Source organism: Cyanistes caeruleus, chromosome 18, assembly GCF_971803275.1.
Source record: "Cyanistes caeruleus chromosome 18, bCyaCae1.hap1.1, whole genome shotgun sequence".
NCBI lineage: Eukaryota > Metazoa > Chordata > Aves > Passeriformes > Paridae > Cyanistes > Cyanistes caeruleus.
This window is the reverse complement of record NC_141718.1, coordinates 13555566-13581460: the sequence shown is the minus strand read 5'-3', so window position 1 is coordinate 13581460 and position 25895 is coordinate 13555566. Positions and strand designations below refer to the sequence as shown.

At 48.8% G+C, this 25895-nt stretch overlaps 1 protein-coding gene across 14 annotated transcripts in view; it reads left to right on the top strand.

Annotated features, from left to right (window-relative positions):
- The first annotated feature begins 656 nt into the window (after nt 1-656).
- AIFM3 (AIF family member 3) overlaps nt 657-25895 on the top strand; it is a 50362-nt gene continuing 25123 nt past the window's right edge. For 5 of the 14 annotated variants that reach the window (XM_086856657.1, XM_086856656.1, XM_086856660.1 and 2 more), the window contains exons 1-4: nt 662-840; nt 11058-11198; nt 13837-13926; nt 18544-18757. In XM_086856657.1, the coding sequence (XP_086712783.1) occupies nt 11168-11198; nt 13837-13926; nt 18544-18757 (335 nt within the window). In that variant the 5' untranslated portion in view covers nt 662-840; nt 11058-11167. Of the gene's footprint in view, nt 841-11052; nt 11199-13836; nt 13927-18543; nt 18758-25895 lie in introns of all 14 variants that reach the window. The other 9 variants (XM_086856666.1, XM_086856664.1, XM_086856663.1 and 6 more) reach the window with 5 other exon arrangements.

Here is a 25895-nt window from a genome sequence, read left to right as displayed (position 1 = left end):
TTATTTTATTTTATTTTATTTTATTTTATTTTATTTTATTTTATTTTATTTTATTTTATTTTATTTCATTTTATTTTATTTTATTTTATTTTATTTTTTATTTTATTTTTTAATTTTTTATTTAACAGCAGTGAGAACTGCAGATGAATAGCCCAGTTAAACCTCTCATCCCACTTAGAGCAGGGAACTGAAGCTGGATATTAAAGAGCAGTGATTTGCCTGGAAAGCCTCAGGGGCTGTATATTCGGGGTGTAAGAGAGCAGTGACCCGAGATAAACGGTCTGGAGGGGAAAAAACCTCCCTCTGTAAGCAGGGTGGTATCAAAAGTCGTCCACCGAAAATAAAAAACAGATTTGGGGCATGTGGTAGGAAAGGCACAGAGAGATGCTGACACTGCCAGGTGGCATGATGGGAAGGGAAAAAGTTTTCTAGGGAGAAGAAAGGTTCCAGGCGGGAGGAAGAGGAGGGTGATGCAGATCCTTGTCTTCGAGGGGGGAGCTCAGACGTGACTCCAGAAGGAAAATGTAAAGCAAGTGACCTGGGAAGGGCCGGGCCGGGTTATTTCAGGTGGGCAGGAACAGCCCCAGCAGTGGCGGCCCCGCGGGACCAAACAGAGACAACTGCCCCGCTGTGTCCGGTGCCAGCGGGGACCTCCCGGCTCGCGAGTACCGAGAGCGGGCAGGGCCGGCGGGGACCCCCCGGCTCGCGAGTACCGAGAGCGGGCAGGGCCGGCGGGGACCTCCCGCTCGGCTCCCGCGGGGGGGGCGTGTCCCACAGGCCGCCCCGCCCCGGGACCGGCCGCGCTCCGCCCGCCGCGCCGGCACTGCCGCTGCTGCCCAGGTAAGCGCGGGGGGTGGCGGGGACCCGTCCCGGGGAAGATGTGAAGCGAGGGGAGCTGCCAGTGCAAGGCCGCTGTCCAGGAGCGCACCGCACCTTCGGCCGGGGGGAGCGGGCGGTGGCGGCCGCCGTTGCCCCCAGGAGCGGGAGCAGCGGGGGTGTCGGGATTACCGGGGCGCGCAGCAGGTCCGGGGGCTCCTCTACAGCCGGCGGGGTCGGGATCGGAGCCGGGGGCAGGCGCTGCGAGAACGCCGCATGTCTCCGCATCTCTCCTGAGATGCAGCAAATGCCCAGGAAATCAAAGCAGCATAAAAGTGGGTCGCGGAGAAAAGCCGCATTTGTCCTGAATGGGGTTTAGGTCCCTGTGTCATATCCTCCCGGCAGCGTGTTCTAAAAGCTTGTTTATCCCTGTTTCGGGGACCGTGTTTTCGCCTGGGCAGGGATGAATGTCTTTAAGCTGAAGAAAGGTAGATAAGATTAAATTTTAAGAAGAAATTCTCCACTATGAAGGTGGTGAGGCAATGGCAGAAGTTGCTCAGAGAAGCTGTGGCTGGTCCACCCCTAGAAGCATCCAAGGCCAGGCTGGACAGTGTTTGGAGCAACTTGGGATTGTGGAAAGTGTCCCTGCCCATAGCATGGGGTGTGGAAAGAGATGAGCTTTAAGGTCCCTTCTACCCAAGCCATTCCACGATCCTTGTGTGTTTCTTCCAACTCATGACATTCTATGGTTATATGAACTGCAAGGTCTCCCATCTAAGGAACATCTAAGTGTGATGGATGGAGCTGGACTGTGGTATTGTACTGCAGCTGTTAGTCGTGGAAAGCATTGCTGGGATAAACTCCTTCTGCTTTGCTCCAGCTCCTGTGGGGAATGCAGATTTCTTTTATGCAATGGGGACCTTGCAGTGGCAGCACGGCAGAGGCTTGGCTGCCTGTGGTGGAGCAAATGAGAATTAAAGGTCTCTCGTATTGTGAAATTACTTGATTTTTGCATCGAGCACTCTTCATCCGGGGAGAATTTTTAACAATTATGATTTTCATTGGCAAATCTTTACGATCTGAACCAAATTCCATCATTAATGATTTGCTGTCCAGCTCAAAGAGGTGTGTGGAGGGGTGGCAGTGACAATGCTGCTGAATGAGCCTTTAACCTGGAACCAGTAAATTGCTGAAGCAGCAGCCAGGAAAACAATCCTGTCTGATCCTGCTCTGACACGGCGTTCCTGCTGCACCTCTTCAGGAGCCAGCGGGGTACATTAAATGGCAGCTTTGTAGCTCTCTGTGCTGCCTCTGACACAAACTTCTGGTGACAAGGTGAAGTGCACCAGGGCACGTCAGTCCCTGCCCATATCCCTCTCTGCCTGCGCTGAGACGGGGCCATGCAGCCCATCGCTGGGGCCGTGAGCTGCTCTTGCCGTTTTGCAGCGTGAGGTTTGCTTCTGTTTCTTGGGACTGTTTGGAAGGAAATCACTTGGCAAAGTGCTGCTTTCTCCAGGTGGGTGTAAAGCACATGTTGGACCCCACCAAGAAGTGGCTGGAGAGGTAAAGCTTTGGCAGGGATGGCTATACTGAGGGGGGCTAGGCAAGCAAGGTGGAGGAGAGAACAGGAGGCAGAGGAGGGGTCCAGTGCTGCTCTGAGGGTGTCAGAGTCACTGTGTGCCAGCAGCTGGAGGATCCTGAAGCAGAAGCCAGGCAGCAGGATTGGGATGGGTATGGAAATGGCAGGAAAGTGCGAATGGGACGGTTGGGCAGAGAGAAGGGGAAGCTAGCTGGAGAGCTATCAAGGGGGAAGAATGGGTTGAAAAGCTAGAGAGGTAAAGAAGAGGTTGGGGTGCCAGGGAGACAAGAAAATGGGGTTCCTGTGTGTCAGCCCCCTTGATTTTGGCTCATCTGCTCCATGGACAGGGGGTGGGCAGCAGTACATTGCATGTCTGCGCAAGCAGTGTTACCATATCCTGTGTGCAGCATCTTTGAGGTGGATGGACAAGAAACAGTGACATGAACACAGGTATGGTCCCCAGTTGGGCACACCATTCTGGAAGGCTGATCTACTGGTCTGGTCTGGGAACCACAGCAAGGGGTTGTGGGACTCTTCTTTCATCCATTGTAGTGTGGTTCCTGACAAAAACGTTAACCTCAGGATGGAGACCATCTGTTTTCATCCTCATATTATTTTAAAAATACATGTTCTCCCTGTTGTGAAAATATCATCACCTGTCACACTCTTCTGTGTGACTTGTTTCTCTTCCCACTGTCTCTTTTTCTCTTGGTATGCAAGCCCTGTGCCCCTCCCTGGGGTCAGAGCAGGGCTGCTGCGGGTGGTGTTGATAACACAGAGTACACAGCATGGTCCACGGGGTGGGGTAGAGCCTTGGGCTCCCCAGTGCTCCAACCATGCCTGGGTTGTGTTCAGAATCAGTGTGCATTATGTCAGAGTTCAGTGGAGAGAGCTGTTTTTTTTGGCAGCACAGTGCAGCTTGCCCTGGAGACAGGGCAGTTTGATTTTGCTGAGCCAGACCTTGCTGGGAAACATGGGGGTTCCTCATTGAGATCATGGGCTGTGGCACCCAGGGTGTTACAGTAGGTGGAGGATGGACTCCAGGGTGAGCAGAGAGGGGAGCTACAGGAACTCAGGGTGTCAAAAGGACGTTGTGCCACTGCCTGCTGTGGTTTTTGGGGGAGTTGATCTCTGCAGAGTGGTAAGGACAGCGGGAAGGTGCCTGTGGGCTGTGGGACACTGATAGTGTGGCTGTGCTTGGAAACAGCTAGAGCCCAAATACTGTTTCACAAGCACTCTGTACCATGAGGAGTGTGGTGTGTCCACTGTGGGGTCTGTGCTGGCTCCTGCTCTGGCAGGCTTTGTGGAGACAGACTGGGACTCTGCCACATCAGTGGAGACTGGCTGATTTGGGGGAGGGAAGGAGGTGAGCTGTGGGAGAGTGCTGGTGCACCTCTGGGCTGAAGCCTGCTCACTAGTAGGGCTAGGAGGATACTGGAGCAGAGGCAGGTGTACTTCTTGGTGAATGGCAGGACTCTTGGGATCCACATTATACATTTTTATCAATGCCCTCTGCCCACAAAGCAGCTGAAACTAGCTGAGGAGGTAGAGGTGGAAAGCATCACTAGTGGATGGAGATGCATCACTGAGCAGAGATGGAGAAGTGAGCATGAGACTGTGCATGGTGGCACTAATGTGAAACAAGAGTGGGCCTTCAGGATATGATGAAGAAGGACAGTCTGGGTGTACCCACCAAGGACAGGGGGTTGTAGACTCACCACTCTAAAGTCTTTCTAATACTGGCACAGGTGTGGAGGAACCTGGTGAGTGTGGTAGCCCACTGCTTTAGCTGACTAAACACTATGGGAGTCAAACTAGAGCAAATCCCCTGAAAGGTGAGAGAAATGGGCAGCCCTTGTAAGAGCACATCATGACTGTGAGTCTGGTGTGAGGGGGCTGGTGATGTGGCAAGGGTGTGTGGTTGGTCAGGTGGGTATGTGTCTGGCTGGGATGGAGCCACAGAGGGTGGTGGTGGGGCTGAGGGATGGGGTCCACTGCTAGGTGCCATTGTGTGTGGTGAGTAGGTAGGTGGGAAAGAATGCTCTGGGCCCTGGTGATGTTCAGGACCAGGTGGACCAGTCTTTGTGTCCAGGGACCAGAGCCTGGGCTCCCCATGGGACAGACTATGCTTTGTGGGATGGCTTGGAGAGGCCGTGGTGGGATCTGTACTGTGCTTTGCATGTAGGGTGTGATCAAAACAGGTCTGCTGCTGGGTCTGCTCCATGGCTCCTGCTGGCCTTCTGTTAAAGACAATATTTTGCATGTATGGAGAATTGGCAGTGCTGTAGTGGATAGGGTATGGTTTGGGATCAGGGCTTGTTTTTTCCCACAGTGGGGACCAGAGTCAAGGCCAGCTCTTCCCTGCAAGCATAAATGGTGACACTAGATGCTCTGAGGCTCCAGCTGCCCCCTCCTCTTGTGTTCCTGCTTGGGGGATATGGGAACCAGCTTGCAGAGCTGGATGTGAATAGCTGGAACAAGCACGTGGTACCCTTCACTCTGCAGAGCAGATAAGCAAGTTTTTCAGATGTTGAGCTCAGTCCTTAAACACAGCAGAAAAAAATATTATTTGACCTGGACCCTTTAAAGATATCCATGAAGGATGTCACAATAAGAAAGTGCTGAGCTCTTCAAATAGCTGTAATATTGTTCTGAGTCCAAAAATTATCTAGAGGAGCTGATAAAGGTGCTGAAGGACAAAGTTCTCAGGGCAGGAATATGCAAATGTTTGCAGACAACAGAGCCCAGATTTAATAAAAAGAAAATTTTATTGTATGCAGGGCAGTTAAAAACCAGCAGCTCCTATTCAATGCAGAGCTGTTGGACATTGCCTTAGAAGACCTATGCTGCAAGTAACTGAAAGCTAGAAAAACAAAGCTGCCATGGGAAGAGAGGTGGAGAGCTCACACACACAGCTGGACTCCTGGCCCTGCCACAGCAAGGAATCACTGGACCAGAAACAGCCCTGAGGAGCCTGGCAAAGGGTGATGCTCAGAGCTGTAGAGGAAGGCAAAAGCCCCCTGGCACTTGTGCCAGTCTCCATGGAAGACCCTTCCTGGCCCCAAACTGGCAATGAGCTGTTCTCTGAGCATGTGAGCAACCCCTGTGCCCGACCTGTCATGTGGCTGTCATGGCTCCAGGGCACAGCACAACTGCCTAACCCCTTTCCTTCCTCTACTGGAGGCACATCAGGAGTCTCAGCACCACAAAATACTCCGGAAGTGGAGTATCCTAGGAGCAAAAATTAATTTCCTGTCCCACCAGAAGACCATCAATGCTACAAAATGTTAAAGAAGTGAAATCTTTCAACGTCTCTTTTTCCCATTTTTAATGAGTTCTGCATCTGGCAAATGTGTGGATGGGGAGTTCTGTAGTGGTCTCCAGATACCAGGAATGGATTTTCTTGTTCTTTGTAGACCACTGGATCTTTCCAGCTGATACACATCTGAAAAGGTCTGGTACCCTTGAGGACACCCAGATGTTAGTGGGTCTTGTAGTGATTAGTGTTGGGTCCATTCTCCAAAGCTTAAGGCAGAATTAGGGTTTGATCCAAGTTGGTATGTGACCCTGCTCATGCCTGGTATTGGGTCAGATGACCAACAGAGACCTCTTCCAGCCTAAATTTTGCCATGATCAAGGGCAGAAGGTGCAGAGCAAGGAGGTGCCACCCTGATGGAAGATATCAATGTAGTCATGACCACAGCTGCCTTGGGGCTGTCATGTTAATGCTCCCTGCATTAAAAGCTGCTGAGAGGTATAATGTCTCTTTGACTGGCCCTTTGATTGACTCTCTTTGGGAAACAGGCACCCCAGGGCTCGCACTGCCTGCCTCTCCTTTGTGGCTTTCATTAGTTCTCCAGTACTGAGGAGAACTTGGGGAAAGCTCTCCTCCTCATCCTGACAGAAAGTCTTTGGGAGATATCTTTTGTTGACCTCTGCTTTAAGATCCTTGTGTGTGTCTGAGAAGAGACCTTCCTCATCCTCACTTATGTGGACCTTGGCATTTTATGGACCTGTAGCCCTTCTTCAGACTGGTGATGTCAATGGAGAGACAGAAGTCATCTCCTTGGGAACAGAGCACGTCCTAGATGCCCCACTTGTTCACTGAATTCCAGTGGTTCTTCAGAAACCTCCTCAAAGGTCTTCTAGGTGCTCTGCCGGGTTGCCCCCCACCTTTCCTCCAGATCCTGCTGCAGAGCACTGCAGAGGAAGCAGAGAGCTCACCTGTGTGGAGAAGACATAAATCCTTGGAGTCTGGTTTGCTGGACCCATGGCAGAGATCATTCAGGCATTTCCAGCTGTGAGAGGGAGCCAGTCCAAGCAGTAGTGCCTGGAAATCAAGAGAGGAGAAAGGCTGGCTGAGCAATGATCATGAGCTCCCTGGGAGAATGGAGGTTGAATGCTGGTGATGGCAAGATGGGAGTATCTATTGCTGTCTGGTTTCCTTGGAATGATGGGCATGTTCCTAAGCCTCGGGAACCTGAACTGTGTCCCCAGCAGACCTAGGGCTGGCTTGGGTCTGTCCCAAAAGGAGGACAGGGCAGTGGAGGAGATGCAGCTTTTGGAGAACCAGGGCTGTGCAAAGCCTGGAGGATCAGGGATTGTAAGACCCAGGGACAGAGATGTTTCTTATTCTGGTAGCCATATCCAGGATCCTCAGGAGCTGGCAGCTGCTCTAGCATCTTTGTCTCCCCTATGCTTTGGCCTCAGGGCAGACTCCCTTCTCTGAGAGCATGTGGTGAGTTGTCACTGAGTGCCTGCCTTCTCTGGCCTCACACCTGCTAGGTCCTGGTGCCAGGAGTCGTATTAGTCATCTTCTTGATGACACTGGGAATGATGATGACACATCACCGAGGAGAGGAAATTTGGGTCCAGGGCTTGAGAGGAGGGGTTCAATGGGACAGAGAGGGCAAGGCTGCCTTGAGAGGTAGAGAAACCCCCTCTATCTGTCCAGGGGACCAGGTAAGGGGACCTGTGCTGGGCAAGTGAGAAGTGAATGAGGAGCAGCCCTCTCACCCTCTTCTTCCTCTCGTGGCACCCAGGGTTGGTGTGGCCAGGGCAATTGAGGTCAGGGTGATGTCCACAAAAAGGTGAGTGTGCAGCCAGAAGCTCAGTTAGGGTGTCTGGAGGAGCCTGGAGAGGCCACAGGGGCAGCTGGTGTTCATGTGCACCAGGCCCCCCTCACACAGCAGATGAATCATGGCTGAGGGAACTCTCTCAACAGTGGTACAAGTGTGTCCCTGTCAGGCCTCCACAGAGGTCTTCAGCTGGAGTTAGCTGGGACTGCAAACTGACATCTCTGTGAGATGTCCATGTCACAGGGCATGGCTTGGTTCTCATATCTGTGCCAGATTTCTAGGCAGGTGATGCAGGATTACTTACAGCAGCAGGACAGATGGTGACAGATACTGCAGCTGGATGGGAAGGACCTGGGTGCCAGGTGAGGAAATGATATTGGGGCAATAAACATAAGTTGATGCTTAGGGGGAAAACATTATTTATACCTATGGTGTATTAATACACATATATTTGCTACATTATCTCTTGGAAAGGATTTTGGAGTCACAGCAGAGCACTTGATTAGTACAGGAGCCTAGGGCACTGCAGAGCAGTGCTAATAATAGCTCTGCCAGCACTGCACTGCTCAGAAGTGGTGCAGGCTCTGGATCCTGCTCTGCGCCCAGCAGGAAGGAAGTGTGGGCTGGAGTGTCCATGCCTTCCTGCCCTGTTCCTGCCTGCTCATGGCAGATGGGTGCTGTTGGCCATGTTCAGGCAGTGGACACTGGGCTGAGCCAGTGGGTGGCTTTCTGGTCTGATATCCCTGACCTGCACTGAAGCTTGATGTTGCCATATTTTACGTATATTGCTGCTGTGCAGGGGAAGTGCTCATGGCCAGTAGCTCTAAACTGTTTCCCATGTTTCTCCTGTTGGATCATTTTCCCTGTTTTTCCTGTTTGGGAGGAGGTTGGTGTCCCTGGTTCTATGCTTGGGCAGTGCTGGATGATAGAGTTCTGCAGCCAGCCAGGTGTAGAGCCAGTTCCTCATTCACACTAGAGTTTTTAGGGATGGAAGTAGTATGTTCCTCAGCACCACAACAGTTGCCTCATATTTTGGTAGCCCACTCCTTCTTGCCCTCTCTGAGCAGATGCTGAAGGTATTCCTGTTCAGCTGTGTGCTACAGAGTGTTGTTTTGTTAGGGAACAGATGATGAACTGGTTTACTGAGCATGGACACCTTGCTCAGTTCAGGCTGTCACTCTTCAGGATGTAGCAAGGTTTTACAGGTGATCCTGGGTTCAGCTGCATTGTGTTGTATGTGGGCTTATTTCCTTCTCCTAACAGAGCTTATGGCTTTGGCCACGAATCCTGCAGGATCCAGCTCTGGATCAATACCTCTGGATGCCACTAGCAGTGACATGGCCCTAATTGTGTCCCCTGAATTGGTCTGACAGGGGAGACTGGTGCCTTTCTGCAACAGCTGAATCTCAGGTGACTTTGAAGCATCTCCATGTGCTTTTTGAGATTAAGGCTGGGAGCAGCCAGATGCCTTTTCCCCTGATGGCATCAGCTGAAATCCTATCAAGAACCATTTTTGTGTTGCCTGGTGAACTCTACGAGTGGAGAAGGGACACCTCTGATAGCAGCCCTTCCCCCTGACCCGCTTTGAGAGGTGCAGATGTCTCAGTGCCTTGGAAAGGTTGTAGGGACTGTGAGTGGAAAAAATAGGAGATGTGAAGTAGGCTTGAGGGGATGGTTGCAGATTGTCATTTTTAAGATCCAAACAAAGCAAAGGCATCTCAGATGAATGGCTGACATTCCGACATTCAGGAACTCTGACATCACTCCAAGTCCTTGTTAAAACCAGCCAGACATGCTAGAAACCAGTCCCATATCAACATCTCTGGGAAGTTTGGAGAAGTTGGAGTGATTCACTGGTGAGGCATATTTGTGACCCACCCTTCTGCCATCCAACCCACTGCCTATCTAGGGGTCCCTAGTGTGGTCCCCCAAATGTGTAGCATCCCAAGGGAATGCTGCAATGGTGCCAGGGCACTGCTTGCCTGGGGCATGATCCTATCTTGCTGCCACAGTGTCCACTTCTGCCGCAGGAAATCCACTGCAAGGAGCTGATCTGGGTTAGTGGGGACTTGGTTTGCTCCCGTGGCATCAGTGGCAGTATTTTATTATATGCACTAAACTGTTGTCCTCTATCACTGATACATCAGTGATTCCAGACTTGATTTCCCTGGTACAAAGCCATTTTCCCTTTCTCTGTGCTGATTCTGGCAAAGGACGCTACAGCAGCTACTGCATGTAATGTCCCTGCTGCATTTTTTCCTCCTGTTCCCAAATCGTCTTCTATCTTTATGCATCTTCTTACATGATATCTTTTTTTTTGCATTTTCTCTTGCATAAACGTTGTCATGCTACTTTCCTAGGATGCTCTTGGGAGAAGAGCTCTTCCCTCTGCATTTAGTAATCCCTCTTTGCAGAGTGTCAAATAGCATTTGCCTGCTTTGCACCATGGGCAAGGCAGCGGGCTTGTGTTCTTCTATAGCTTGGGTTGCTTATTCAATGTGATCCAGACTCTGAAGCTGTTTCTGCAACACAGCTGGGGATGGCAGAGGTGATGCTGTACATGGAAGGGGAGTTTGAAGGTGTGTTTTGGAGGGATATAGCTGAAAACAGAGGGGATACATCCTGATATGTTGAGTTGATGTTTAAAGAAAGAAGGTGCTTGGTATCTCTCTCCTGGCACTTCTCTAATTTCATCTCATTGTAAAGATCTCAAGGCATTTTCTAAGCTACAGAAAAACCTACTTTGCCTGTCTCAAAATATAATTTGGAAATTGTTTTTAACTTCCTACCCAGATCAGAGGGATTTTTGAAAAATACATGGGAAAACCATAGTAAATCAGTTGAATTCATGTAGGAATGAGTAAAATGAATAAAATATCCTATTTTATTGCCAGTGTGTTGGATGAATCTTTGCTGTTTTCAGTCATGGAATGGAATCGGAAAGGTTTATCTAAATTCTTAGTCTTTACCAAATCTGAGAGCACCCCAAGTCAAAGCTAATAAGAGAAACACAACTTGATCTGAAAAATTAAAAAAAAAAAAAATCTCAATAGTGTAAAAAAATGAGGTTGATGCAAAATGGTCTTATATCAAACACCATTTCTCTAAATAATTATTTGTTCCTAAGCCAATGGCATTTCTTCAGGAATGAGCATAACTGGCATAGGGGAACTTGCAGGACTGTGCAATAGAGCAGACTTCTTTTTTTCCATCTCTTAATAACACAAAAACCCCAACTGAAATGTATTTATGGTTCAGTCATTGTACTTGAGCTGTGACCTGTGTGCTTAGAGCTTTAATTCCCAAAGGCAGGGCTTTGGGAAATTTAATTAAAGTCTGGCCATAAATGATATGAGGGTTTTTGTAATTAACTTTGATGACTGAATTTATAAACTTCATAACTGATTTTAGCAGTGTCTCCCAGCACGGTGACCCCAGCAGCTCGTTGTCCCCATGTCCCTCAGGTCACCAAGGTGCCCGCAGTGCTGCTGGCAGCTGGGAGCACAGGCGGCTGCGCTCTCCCAGGTTTGCTTTCCCTCCTTCTGGCTGTACCAGCTCTCATGGAGCTTTTCTACCCAGCGCAGGTGGGAATCGACGCGGGAGCTGGGACACGCGAGCTGGCCCTGTACCATGAGAGGATGTGTCCGCGACCTGGCTGACCTGCCCGGCGCCGCTGCCAGTCCCACCCGGCACCATGGGAGGATGCTTCTCCAAGCCCAAACCAGGTGACTGCCCTCCGACACCGGGCCCCCATCCCACTGTCCCCATGGGAGAAGTAGGTCAGTGGTGGCCGCTGGCCGGGGGAATGTTAATACTCGACTCCTGCAGGGAGGATTACTGGGCTTTTAATCCCCCCAAATTCCTCAGTGCTCTCTCTCACTCCCGGGCAGGGAGCTGTGGGGGGGTTGCAGCAGTGCCAGGGTGGTGGTGTAGGTGGTGGGAGGGGACCTCACCCTGTACCATGAGGGAGGCATCTCTGCCTGATTGCATCTCTGCCTGGTCGCATCTCCTTGTTCTTCACCACCCACCTGCTTCTATCTTTCTGCTGGATCTGGAGCAGAGTTACCTCCCTCGTGTCCCAGTGTAGGTTTGGGTGACAGCTGTCCCAGCACAGATACATGGGGTTCCAGCACTTTCTGTCTGCCACAGCTTTGTCACTCACTGGCCAGCCCTTATTTCCTTCCCTGTGAGAAGGGAATGACCTGGGAAGGAGCAGGCCAGGTCCTGGAGCTGCTCTGTTGCTGGGATTTTATTTTCTCGGTGAAGTTTGTCCATCTGTACTGCTTTTGGTGGGGAAAGCAGCTGTAGACACCTGGACATCAAGGATTCTCCTCATGCCTGGCACATTCCTTTCATGGCTGGGCTGGGTGAGCTTCCTGCTCTGTACAGTTTGGGGAAGGTTGGGTGTGTGCGAGGGACAGGGATGGTGCGACCTGTCCAGGCAAACTGGCTGGTTGAGGGGGGCCTGGTGTGGAAGTGCCAATGCTCTGCCTTGTCCTGAGCAGGCTGACCATAAGCAGGTACTGCATGATCACCCATACTTATTGCCCCTGGCAGTGCCTGCATGGCCCTGGCACCCGACCCGAGGGAGCCATGGCCGGTCCTGTCAGTGTTCCCAAAACTGCCCTGGAAGAGGGCTCTCAGCTCCCATCCTGCAGCTTGTTTTGGCCACCTGAGAGAGAGCTTAGGGTGACCTTGTCCTTGTTACTTGCTTGTGCCCCAGGGCAAGGGGAATCAGAGAATGGTGATGATCTATCAGACCAGTCAGCATCCCTGGTAGCCTTTGTGGGTGGAAAGATATCTTTTGGGGACCTTTTCTTGGCAATTTGTCTTCACTGCCTGAGGCCGGAGAGATTTCAGGTTGAAGGACTAAATGGCTCGGCTGTGACTCACTGAGCATCCATGGAGTGAGGTCACTGCCTTTATGCAAGAGAAAATAAAGGGGGTTTTCTGCCCTTGACCTGTACTGTGATTATGGGTCACCACCAAAGTAATATGGCACTGGACACTCCGACCTGTAAGTTTTCTCTTTGAAAGCCCCATTTATATATTTCCTTAAAATATTTGAGGAGTAAAACCACATCCAGGAATAAATACCTTTGTTGACTAAACTTGTGACAAACTCTGCTATGAGCTCCATTTAATTTTGTATGCTATCAACAAACTGTATAATCTTGGACCAGTGTTGGAACACCAATGCTCTGTGGGCATCTTTCCTGAGCTGCAGATTTTTGTGGAGAGCTGTATTTGCATAGCAGGGCCAAATGCCTGAAAATGCCACCCTGCAATGCACCTCCATCCCTCAGCTCTGGTTTGGATTAACATCTTCCAAGGCTTCAAACAAGCCTTCCGCTTCCCCTGGGTAGCTCAGCACTGACTGCAGGGCTTCATCCCAGGTGTATAAACCTGCAAATGCAAGGAGGTAAACAGGGGAATTTGACATTACTGATTGTTCTAACAAAGGGTTTCAGTGACGTTTCATATTGGAATTGTACAGTATTAGAGCTGAGTACTAGAATTTACTATTTATAGGAATTCACCTATTCCTTGTCCAAATAAGAAGCAGGGACAGAATAGAACTATTTGCTCTATCAGTGCTGTTTCCAAATGAAGGGAATATTTCAGATGCAGTCTGAAGTGAACATAATTGATTCAGGCACTTTTTCAAGGTATACATGAGGTCCTTATCTGCTCCATTTCCTTCATTACAAGAGAGACCCTCATTTTCTCTGAGCACCCTCAAGATAACCTTGGCACTGTGAACTTATCACCTTTTGATGGGCAGATGGGTGATAGAAGAGCTCTGGGGAGTAGAGTCCTGGATCCCTAAGCAGCTGACGGTACTGCTGGCCAGCCATGAGGTCTGGCTCTGCTGCAGTGTCCATCCCTGTCGGGATATTTCAGTATTTAATTAAGAGTTTATGTTCAAACAATGAAGTAATCTGCTGTTATCTCTAGTGCTGCAGTCCTGTGATGCCGGATCCTCTTCTGAAGGCCCAGTTCTCAGTCTCTGCATAATTTTCTTGTTGGGTTTGTCTTGGGTGTGTGATGCATTGGGGATGAGTTGCCCAGCTGGTAGCCTGCATGGTATCCCAGCACCCACTCCCACAGTGCAGCCAGGTCAGGATAATGGGTGACAGGAACCATCATATGCTAGCTCTGTGTGAGCTGTGGCAGCTCTGTCTCTGCACTGGGTATGGGAGAGTGGCTTCAAAATCTATAAATCGTGATTCTTCTTCTGCTGCTGGGCTCAGTGTTTGATAGTGGGGCAGAGCAGTCGCTTCCCAGCGCATGGGGTGTCTGGGGGTGGGCTTCACCCTTGCACAGAGAATGCATTTAGCAGGCAATGTGCTCCCTTCCCAGGGATGCTGCACACTGCTGGAGGGTGCTGGAGGGGGTGTCGTTGGCTGTGTGACCTGTGCTTGGCTCTGAGCTTGTCCCCAGCCTTGGTTGGTAAGTTCTACCTCCTGGTTTTAGACTGTAGAATTTGCTGACTGAGCATCTGGAGAGGGAGAGCAGAGTCAGGCACTTTTGATATGGTGGTTTTGTCATTGGCTCTGTCATTTTTAATAGAATGATAGAATCATGGAATGGTTTGGGCTCGAAGCGTCTGTAAAGATCAAGTAGTTTCAACCCCCTGCTGTGTGCAGGGACATCTTCCACTAGACCAGGTTGCTCCAAGCCCTGTCCAGCCTGGCCTTGGAAGGAGGGGAGAAGTGGTCCATAGAAATGGTTTGGAGTCTCTTTGAGACCACCTGAAGTCACTATCATTTGGGCTTTTAGTTGAGGTGGGGTGGGCGAGCCCAGGGGATGCCTGGAGAGTGCAGCTCTGGCAGGGCACCGTGAGCCCCAAACATGGTGGCATGGTGGTGGATTTACTCTGTGCTGGCTTTGGGAAAATAAACCCTGTTGGGGTAAACTGAGATTTCTGGCTATGCCTGCTGGTCCCTATAGCAACATCCCTTGATGCATTTCTGGCTTCTGCTGCTCCCAGAGTTGTTGGCACCATACAACCAGCACCAGACTATTCCCTGCCCTCAGCATTCCTCTGCCCTGTGCCTGCAGCCCTGAAGTGGCACACTCTGAGGCATCACAGGGTTTTGGGGATGGGGAAGGCAGACACACTGCCCTCCCCTTGTCAGCTCAGCTCATCCATCCCCTATAGTCAGGCATCTTGATCTTATCCAGACTCCACTTGGCTCAAATCAGCTTTTGGCTCACGTCAATTCTCTCGTCCCATATTAACTCAGTATTTTCCTAGTTTCTAGTATTTTAAGTATTGGGTACCTGGAGGTACAACCTTTCAATGGCCTGATATCTATAATTTAAATTTAGCCTCCAGAAGGGCTCTGAGCCATAATGGGAGCTTAATCCTGTGATAAGGAAGTATTGGGGCATCTAATTGCCCTATTTTTTTAAAAAATAATGAGTGTGACCCTGCATTGCAGCCCAGCCACCTGCTAGCATCCTGCTTTGGGATCGATGTAAATCATCCCGGCCTCATGTCTAAAGTGTCTCTCCAAGAGCAAGCAGAGGCTTTGACTTGTCCCACAAGGCTGTGAATAGTGATTGACAAGGAATAAATTTACAGGAGATGTAAAGGGATATTAAGGGCTGACTGCTTGTGTGAATGACATCAAGGCAAAGAACAAGAACATCATGACCACAAGAGAAAAACAGCACCTGAGCCAACTGTGATAAATGGTGTTGGGACATGGTTCCTGATTGTATTTAAAGGATCCCAGCAGTGCTTGACCTAAAGGCTGAAAACCTGGGAGAAAAAAAAAATTGGGACAAAATTTATAGTCTTGTCAAGAGTCTGTATTTTAAATGATTCTGTGACTTTGAGGAGCTGAATCAGGGTTTTTGGATACTGAGAGCTTTGCAGTGCTGAGGTGTATATGGATACGTGATATGAGCACTTGCTAATGCTCAGCTGGTTCCTCTGCTTTTTTTATATTCTTATAAAACATTTCCAGCCCTTGCCTTCTGGTTCTTCATCTATGTAAATGTGTATCTATAAAGATATCTTAAAAATGTGCATGAAACTTGCACAAACACATACACACACATATGTATGTGTATAAGTGATGTTGGTGGCACAGAGCAAGCAGGCACATCTCTGTCTCTTTCCCTCATTTATATCTATACCTATACATATATACATCTCTATATTTTTATCTATATCATCTATATCTATAACTTTATGCCCATACCTATGTATCAATATCCGTATTTATATCCATATCTCTACCTATATTCCTGAGGAGTTGACTACAGTCTAGATTTGTAGTCACATACCTAAAACTTTCCAAACAGTTTGCTTTAAAGTCCAGACCCTCTTTTAGCAGTTATAGGATATGACTGTCAAAGAGCTGGAACACACTGGCTCCAGCCCCATTGTAGCAATCAGATTTTAGAAATAAACTTGGGTTTATAAATATTTCATTTAAATGTCATTTTCCCTTATGGGAACTGAACCAGTTTGCTGATCAGCTCAGGTGCTGTTTAGCCCTGGATTCCTGGAGGGATCATCCCTCAGGAATGCAGATTTCAGGCCAGAGGAACACCGCATGAGGGGCTGAGAGGCATGAGAAGGAGGAGGAGATGGGGGTGAAAGGAGTTGCTGAGTGGCAAGTAGGATAAACCCCCCACAGAGCCAAGCAGTGAAGTGTGGGGCCCAAAATAGGAGAAGGAAGATTTTATAACTCTTTCTCTTTTCCTCTGGACATTTGTCCAGCAGTGTTGGTGGGTGCCAAGTGGGGATGGCTGAGTGCCAGAGACCTGCTGCTTCCTGTGTATGTTTTTCTAACTGAGGAAGAAGGGAAAAGCTCAGAGCTACATTGTCATCTTCATCCCTGCAGGTTGATTTGCCTGTGAATCAGTGGGCACTCCATGTGCTCACCTGACCCAAATGTGCTCTGGAAAACAAAGTCCTGGGGCATCAGCCAAGTAAGAGATGTGAGTTCCCTGCAGGGTGAATTCACAAATATCCTTGTCCCCCTCACCATTAGGGCTCAGAGCCATCAGCTTTGCCCAACCTTTGTCTCATCCTGCAGCATGGTCTGTCTCTGCAGTCTGGCTGCAAGGATGCACAGCCACGCTTTCTGCAGGCTGACTGTGAAATCATACGCTATCAGCCTCCTGTTTCCTGGGCCAAAAGCATTTCGCTGGGACTGCATAAATGTGTATTCATTATATTTCCAAACTCTGTCCTGGAAAATCCATGTCTGCTTCTCCCAATGCTCTAGGAAAGTGCTTATGGAGAGCAGCCTTTTCACTGGGTGCCTGCAGCAGCTGGGCTGCTTCTCTAGAGCTCCAGGAACAGATTTGCTCGTTGCAATGTGGGATTTTTAAAGCATGGTGCTGGCCCTATTCATTTGCATTAACTCCTGCAGCTGCAAGAGCATAGCAGAAGGTGATGTTTCCTGTTGGTTCAGTGTTTATACGCAGAAAATCACTTTTCTGGATCTGTCTGTCAGCTACCCCTGGTGAATCCTGCCCGGGTGAGCACAGGGATTTGGCACTTTGGCACAAAAAGCCATGCATTAGCCATGCTTGCCTTGCTGAGCAGGCACAATGAGCAGAAACATGCAGGACTCCTGAGACAGCCACCTGCCTCCAGGGCCTGCATGGCTTTGGCCACTTGCATTTCTCCCTTCCAAAATGAATGACCTTTTGTTCCATTGTTCTCTCAATATTCTTGCAATTAAACTTCTGGGACAACAAATGAGGCTGGGAAGACCCAGCATCACTGTAATTCAAAAGCCTCGCTGAAGGACTTGTTTTTACCCTTCCTTTGCCTTTCCTTAACCTGTTTAGTTTGTGAACTTTATCTTCTGCACAGATTTTCATGACATTTATAAGATAAGGAAAGCTCAATGATTTCCCGTGTACTTGAGACACTTTACCAGTCTGCAGCACTTTCCCCTGGTTTGCTATAGAACTTCCTGGCATTTATTATTATATTAATGGCTTTAGCTTGATGAAGTCCCTAGGAGATAAAGTGATGTTTTCCACTTTGTGATGTGAGAGGTCATCAATGGCTTCTGATACTGCTGTGACCAGCTTGCCCAGCCCAGGCTGGTGGAGCATGGGGGTGTAGCTGGGTGGGCCTGTGGGGGGGTGGGTGAGCACTGCCCTTCAGGGAGCTCGTATGAACACAGAATGAAAGAATGATTTGGGCTGGAGGAGGTCTTAAAGCTCATCCAGTTCCACACCCTGCCATGGGGCAGGGACACCTTCCACAATCCCAGGTTGTTCCAAGCCCCATCCAACCTGGCCTTGGACACTGCCAGGCATGGGGCAGACACAGCCTCTTTGAGTAAACCTGTTCCAGGGCCTCACCACCCTCACAGTAACTTCTGCATGTCCTCACCTGGGTGGCTGAAGAGAGAGCCTTTGCTTCCCACTGTCCCTGCTCCCACGTGTCCCTGGGTCCTCTGGTCCCCAGGACAGGGAGGATTTATTGTCAGGCCTGTTCACTGGTATACACATGAGAAAAACGGACCATCCTTGCTTCTCTCACCTATTATTGAAGAGTCACTCTAGACTCAAAATCTCATGTGAAAATAATTTTGTATATTTCTAGTTCCTTATTAATTGGTCTCCATCTAATGAAGCAGCTTTATGCACCATGCAGTGTCGACTTTCTCTTTCAGTTAACATTACCTCCAAACAATTAAAGAGGTTTTTGAAATCTGTCTGAGCCTCAGAGACCCTGGCATGCCTCATGTGGAGCTGACTGAAGCTGTTTTCCACTAAACAAGACAAGAACTGTAGCTGAAATGTTGCTTTGCACCAATGACTCATGTCTGCTTTCAAGAATATGTACTTTATGAATGTGAAGTGCCCAATGCAGAAAGAACAGAGGAATAATGGGCTCAGGTAATCAAGTCAAGCTTGATGTTAAATCAAGCAAGCACTGCCGAGCCTTGCAAGTCAAGCCAACAAAAAAATATCTGTTTTGATGTCTGTTTCCAAGTTCAGGGAGGGAAGGAGTGATAGAACAGTGAACAGCAGCAAAACCTCTGCCTTCATTTTAACAAAAGTTTTGGGTTGTTCCTGCAGTTGAAGTGAAAATTGAAGTTGTGATACCTGAGAAGGAGAGAAACAAGGAGGAAATGTCACCCAATGGGAAAGCCAGCCCTCTGATCTACAAAGTCAATGGGACTACCCGGCACTACCACCTTGAGGAGCATCCAATTGCCGGCAACCCCTACCACAACCCAAAGGACGTGGTAGAAGCATCTGTGTGCCACGTGAAGGACCTGGAGAATGGACAGTAAGTGCCCAAAGTTTTTGCAGATAAAAACTTGAGAGACCTTCTAACCTAATCTGAATGCCCTGTCTTGTTCTTTGGAGTTGTTGGAGATGATAATTTAGCTTAGTAAGCTTTTTTTTTATCTTAAAAAAATACAGCATGGGCAAGTGACAGATGTTCTTACCAGAAGGTCTGCTGTTCTCTGCATGATCTGCACTGGGACTTGTCTCAGAAGGAGGTGATGTTCTATAGCAGAATTTCTCAGGTGGCTCCACTCAACTTGCATTAACCAACCTAGACATTTTTTTTATATATTTGTAGCCTTAGTGATTTTACAAAACAGCAGGAGAAGTGCATGGATGGAGCTGATGAGGCGGGTCATGTGCTCCATCCTGTCTGCAGTGCCTGGCTCTTCCAGCTGAAGTCATCAATTTGCTCTTTCACTAAGGATACAGCTTTCCAGATCTTTTGCAAATGAGAACACACTTCAGCTGGGCACATTCACTGCCCTGATTTAATTTGCTGAAGTCTAAAGTGTGCCTGTCCCAGTCGCTGTGCTTCAAAGATGCCTCTTTACTGGGGTAGAAGTGCTGGTTCCATTGACATCTCAGAAGGTCCCATCTGTATGGAAAAGAAAATAGTTTGGGATAGCTTTTATATATAGTTCCAGTGAACGCCCCTGCCGGCTGTGCCTGGAACTGCACCAAAGGGGAAAGCGCTGGTGGCCGAGAGAAGGCTGGGATGGGTCTGTGCTTCTGTTCATTGTTAATGCTGTTGTTGTTTGTTTGTTTGTCTTGCTCTACATACTAGTAAAGAACTGCTATTCCTTTTCCCATACCATCGCCTGAAAGCCCCTTAATTTCAAAGTTATAATAATTCAGAGGAAGGGGGAAGGGGGAAGTAACAGCATTCCATTTCAACAGAGGCTCCTGACTTCCTTAGCAGACATCTGTTTTTCAAACCAAGGCACAGGAGAATTGGGAAGAGGATGGAAACTCTCATCTTTGGAGGTGGCTCTTGACAAGCATGAGGGAAAGGTATTCTCTCACACTTGTCAGATTCCAGTGGATGTGGCCAAAACCCACCAGATTTGTCCCACCAGCCAACAAGGAGACACAGGCTATCCTAGGAGCTGTGCGTTTTTGGAGGATGCATATTCCAGAGTACAGTCAGATTGTCAGCCCTCTCTATCAAGTGACATAGGAGAAGAATGATTTAAAGGGGGTCTTGAAGAACAAGAAGCTTTGAAACAAATTAAATAGGAGGATGTTGATGCAGTAGTCCTTTGGCCAGTCAGGACAGGACAGGGTGAGAAAAATGTACTCTACACCAAAGCCAGGAAGAATGGTCGTCCTGGAGCCTCTTACAGAAGGTACCTGGGGAGACTTGGGGACAATCCCTGGGGTTCTGGTGTCAGGTATACAGAGGATCTGAGGCCTGTTACACTCCAAATGAAAAAGAGTTTGTTAAGAGGTTTCATATGCTTCTGAAGTGATTAGCACTGAAGCACAGCTCTTTCTGGCACCCCAGCTATCAGTGCAGGGCTGGGTGTTCACAGAGAAAGTCTCTGCCATACATCATGCCACTGATGTTACCCGGAGTAAGTGGATTGGTCTGATCACACAGAAAGCTTGGACAGGAAACCCCAATTGCCCTGGGATCTTGGAAATCATCACAAACTGTCCCTACAGTGAAAATTTCAGACTGCCATCAGAAGAGGAGGAGGAGAAGGTGACAGGTGCTGAGAAGGCCCCACCCATATAATCAGCTGCCTGAAAATGCAATGTGCTCTCTTCAGTGACAGTTCTTGCCTTATTGCAGGGATGCATTAAAAATGGAAAGTTTCTGTATGGGGTCCTACACGGTGCGTGGCAGAAGGTTTTGAGGGACAGGTTGCAGAGGTGAAAACTTTCCAGCTGGCTTTAGATATTGCTGAGTGAGAGAAATGACCAACACTCTACCTCTACAATGAGTCGTGGATGGTAGAAAATGCTCTGTGGAGGTGGCTGGAATGATGGAAAAAGACCAGCTAGCAGCACAGAGAGAAACCCATCTGGGCTGCTGAATTGTGGCGAAACATTGGTGCCTGGGCAGAAGAGTTGGCTGTCAAAGTCCGTCATATGGATGCACTGTCTGTAAGAGTCAGGCACTGAAGAGTGTCGCAACAATGGGCAGGTGGATTGAGCTGCTGAGATGAAAGTGTCTCAGGTAGATCTGGGCTAGCATCATAAGGGTAAATTATTTCTGGCTCAGTGGGCCCATAATACCTCAGGCCATCAAAGAAGAGATGCAACATGGCCTCATGATTAAGTGGTGGACTTAACCATGGATACTATCTCCTGGGTAATCCACGGTTGTGAGAAGTGCGCTGTGATCAAGAAGGCCAAGTGGGTAAAGCTCCTGTGGTCTGGGGGGTGGTGGTCAGTGTAAGTACGGGAAGGCTTGGAAGACAGATTGCATCATACTGCCGCAAACCCGCTGCCAAGGTAAGCGTTATGGGCTGGCAATGATAGAAGGCATGACTGGTTGGCTGGAGACATACCCCATGCTTTACACCACTGCCTGGGACACCATTTTGACCCTTGAAAAACAAATCCTGTGGCAACAAGGCAGCACTGAAAAAACTGAGTCAGACAATGGGACTAATTTCAAAAATATCCTTATAAACACCTAGGCTCTCTTAAAGGTTTTGAGGAACTGGATTTATAAACACTGAACAAGGTATTTAGTGGGAGTACTGTATTCCCTGTCATGCACCAGGCCCTGGGAAAGTGGAATGGTACAATGCACTGTTAAAAACTATATTGAAATTAATGGGTGGTGGGACCTTCAAACACTGGGATCTAGATTTAGTGAAGGCCACATTGTCAGTTAACGCCAGAGGCTCCACCAATCAACCTGGCCCTGGCCAATCAAAACCTCTGTGTACTGTAGAAGGGGGTAAAGTCGCCATGGTGTATGTGAAGAATGTCTTAAGGAAGCAAGTTTGGATCTATTCTACCTCAAGCAAAGACAAACCCACCTATGGGATTGTTTTTGCTCAAGGATGTGGGTGCCTTTGGTGGATGAAGTAGAGGGGCAGAGAAATACAATGTATCCCTCAAGGAGATTTGACATGTGGAAGTGTGGGTGACCTACTGCCACCTGTGCAGGTGAGCAGTGGCAGCAGGGCTGGAGAGGAGCAGGGCAGAGCACAGGCAGCAACTGGAATTGCCTTGATGGTGGAGTAAAGAAAAAGGGGGAGACTGTCTTGGGAAGTACTGGTTGCACAGAGAGGGTTCAGTTCCAGGGTCAAGATGCAGTCTCACCTAATCTAAGGAAGGTGTCCCTGCCCATGGCAAGGGGTAGAATGAGTCTTTAAGGTCCTTTCCAACACAAACTACCCTGTGATTATGTGAATAGCTAGATTGACTGCAGGGAGTATGATAGATTAAAAAATTTGCAGAGCTGTTCTGGCTGCAGGGAAGGTGAGGGAGAGCTGGCTGCAGCCTGTGAGAATGTACTTGGCTGCAGGTGGCCATAGCAGGGAGCTAAAGCCAGGGTTAGGAACTGGCATTATTCTGGGAGCTGATCCCATGTGCATCAGTTGCTGCACCATGCTAGGAGTGTGACAGGAGACATGCTAACATCAGACATTTTAGGTTGAGAATAGCTGTTTTCTGGCAGGCTGAGTCCAGGTCAAGATAGGAGTTCTGTGAGAGGGTGCCACAACTCACATGAACAGTAGGCCAAGCCAAAGGAGTGCCCTCATGCTAGTACCGAGACGGATTTTCTGAGATGATTCTCCCAAGGGTTGTGTTGGGCATGACAGCAGCTCAGGGTGTTGGCATGAGGCTTTGGGCACTACTGCCTTGCATTAGTGGAGACTGCAAGCACAGACTAAAGCACAGACTGTGCTTTCTGCCCAACCTTTATGTCTTTCTGCTACCAGCATGGCCTCAGCAGAACTGAGATGCAGAAAGATACTGTATATACAGGATAAACTGGTGCTACTGTACCCAGCCAGCCTCCCAGCAGGCTAACTGGAGGGACAGAAAACAGCCCCCTGGTGCTCTCACTGCTCTTGAGCAAAGGTCCTTTGCAGGCCAGAGCTGAGATTCAGCTGTGCTTCCTGGGTGGGGAGTGGAATGGGACAACAGGACAAATTTTCAACTGAGTAAACAGCTCAGCAAGGTGCAGGGCAGTATAAATCATTCTCTAAATTACTCTGGAGTGAGTGCAGGATGGGAGCCTTGCAGGTGACTGTGTGCTGACTTGAAGACACCAGGTCTTGTTTTTTTACTCAGCTTACACTGCTCCTTGGGCAAGCTGTAAATTCTTTAACTTATCATATCTTCCCACAGAGATACGGTTGCCATTGAACAGGTTTTATCAGCTGAGGAATGCAGCAGGGCTTGTACTGCTCCATTCCCCTTGTGCAGAGGGAAGAGTTCCAAGTGCCAAGTGTCCTACTCCGTGAGGGAGCAGAGCTACATCTCTGAGGAGCAAGGTGGCTTAATTAACGGGGCAAAGGGCAAAGGGAAAAGTGTGGTTTTCACCCAAGGTAGCAAGGAAATTGGGAAGTTGAGCATTTGTCATTGGACAGTTGGTGCAGGTCTTGCACTTGCCCAAAGTCTGGCTTGAGGTGCGTTTGAGGGTGTAACAGAAGTGTTGGTGGGCTGAGCCCTGTTCTCATCTCCATGGCTTCAAAGCAGAGTGGAGCAAGTGTCTGTGTAGCCTGGGGGAAAGTATTGGGATTGAGTTGGGATGTTATCTGAGAAGGAATGTGCGTGCGAAGTCTGTCCCAATCTTCTGAGACCCTGGCACCTGGCATGCATGAATAGCATTCTGGAATCACACATGGCCAGTGACTTACTTCCTTGAGCAAGTGGGGTTTGCTATGGCCACAGTGATGTGTTTGGCACCTGAAAGGCAATGTGGTGGGATAGCTGTAGAGATGGTTTTCTCTCTGCAGTGGGAGAAACCAGGATTTCCAGATAAACATCAAGCTGTTTGCTTTCTGGCTGGAAGAAGGGAAGTCTCCAGGGAACAGCAGTCTGTGTTCCTTGTCCAGCTCCATACAAAACAAGGGCTCTCTCCTCAGCTCTAACTTTCCTCCTTGGTTAGCTAGAAGACTCTGCTCTGGGGAAGCAGCTGCTGACAGTTGCATTGGAAAGAGGTTCAGTGCCTCAGGCAGACCATGGATTGCACAGAGTGTATCAGGACTATTGGTTAGAAAGTGAGCATCTGAGAGGTAAGAAGAGACAGGGTGTGCTGAGAGAAAGGTCTGATGGACCTGGGGAAGGACAGTGAGCAGACAGAGAGTAAATGTCTGCTCAGTCCAGTGCAACATCAGTGTCACTCAGCAATGCCTGGGCACAGCTCTGCAAGGTTGAGGAAATGCCTTTGTCCAAGGTTTGGGCAGGTGGAGGCGTGGAGTCTTCACTGCTGGAGCCTTCTGTGCCGCAGTCTCCAGCCTGCAGAGAGGATCAATGAGCATCCTCCTGGGAATGATGGATGGTTGAAAGTCTCATGCTCCAGTAGATAGTGCCACTGACCAGTGTAACATGACTACCAACGTGAGCCCAGTCTGTACACAGTCTACAGGGCATGGGAACTCTGGCAAATATGTGTTGAAGCTGTAATGCAGAGCCTGTGCCCAGCCAGCCTGCACCAGGCAGAGCCAGATTTGTTTGTCACCATGGAGGAGGCACAACATCCCTACATCCCTGAGATACTGTGGGCGAATTCACCTCTGCATGGAGCAGAAGTGTGTATTGCTCAGTTTATCCCTGATAGGACAGAAGGCTATGGAGCACCTCTTGGACAACACAGGAGTGATAGTATTTTCTAAAATACTGCTTTTCAGTGCTAGTGGTATCACCAATCACTCATCCAGCAGATGGGTGTGCTCAGTAGCTCTTTCTGGCTTGCAAACAAGGTGCATGATCAGCAAAGAGATGTTTTTGGCCAGGATGGGGCTGAATCTCAGCCTGGCTTAGCTGGTCAAGGAGGGATGTGTTGCCCAGTGAGCCTAAAAACTGCCAAGCTCAGTGTTGTAAACAATTCCTGCTGTGCTAATCACACTTTGACCCAGGGTACCACACCGTGGAATCACTTGATCAGAATAGTTTGGGTTGGAAGGGACTATTAAAGGCCATCTGGTCCAACCCTCTGCCATGGGCAGGGGCACCTTCCACTAGACAAGATTGCTCAGAGCCCCATCCATAGAATCACAGAATATCATGAGTTGGAAGGGACTCAAAAGGATCATCCAGTCCAACTCGAAGACCTGCACAGGGCACCCCAACAGTCCCACCCTGGGCATCCCTGGCAGCGCCATCCAAACGCTCCTGGAGCTCTGGCAGCCTCGGGGCCGTGCCCATTCCCTGGGGAGCCTGAGCAGTGTTCCAGCATCCCCTGGAGGAAGAACTGATATCCAGCCTGATTCTCTCATGGCACAGGTTCATGATGTTCCCTTGGTAACTGCTCTGTATCAGTGAACCAGACATCTTTAACTTCGGAGTATGACGTTACGCAGGAACACCAAGTATAGCACTAGGCTTATGCAGCTGTTGCAAGCCCAGCATATCTGGGATCATGGCTATCTGTAATTTTGCAGGTTTTGTTGGCCCTTCAGTTATATCCATTGGACCTGTGACTCCTGAGACGTGCACACCATTTGTGCACTGTTGGTCTTTGTGCAATACCACCTCATGGAGCACAGCCCTTCTTAATACTGGCTAACAGATTAAAAGGTCTTTGGATTTGCACAGATTTGTGCTATTGAATTTTTTCTCCTTGTTTAAGAGCTCGGGTCACAGATCGTAATCCCTTTTACCAGTCAGAGTATCTCAAGATCTTTTAATGCTGCAGAACTGAACCATAATGGTTGTTTAGGTCTGTGTGGGCCTTTCTGGAACATGTTATGTTAAGTCCCATGTTCAGCAAAACCCCATTCACGTCTTATAGGATCATTGTAATGAACTGTCCCAAATGATGAATAAATTTTTAACTCCTCTGTTAGCATTTGTAAAGCCTTTTGTGACTATCAAGCCACCCCTAAGTCTGGCTTTTGCTCATTAATGCATACAGTGGTCTTGCTGTATGAAAAAATCCAGGAATATGATTTCTCCAGTATCCTGAAATAGAACCACGAAGAACATGTCCTTTCCATCTA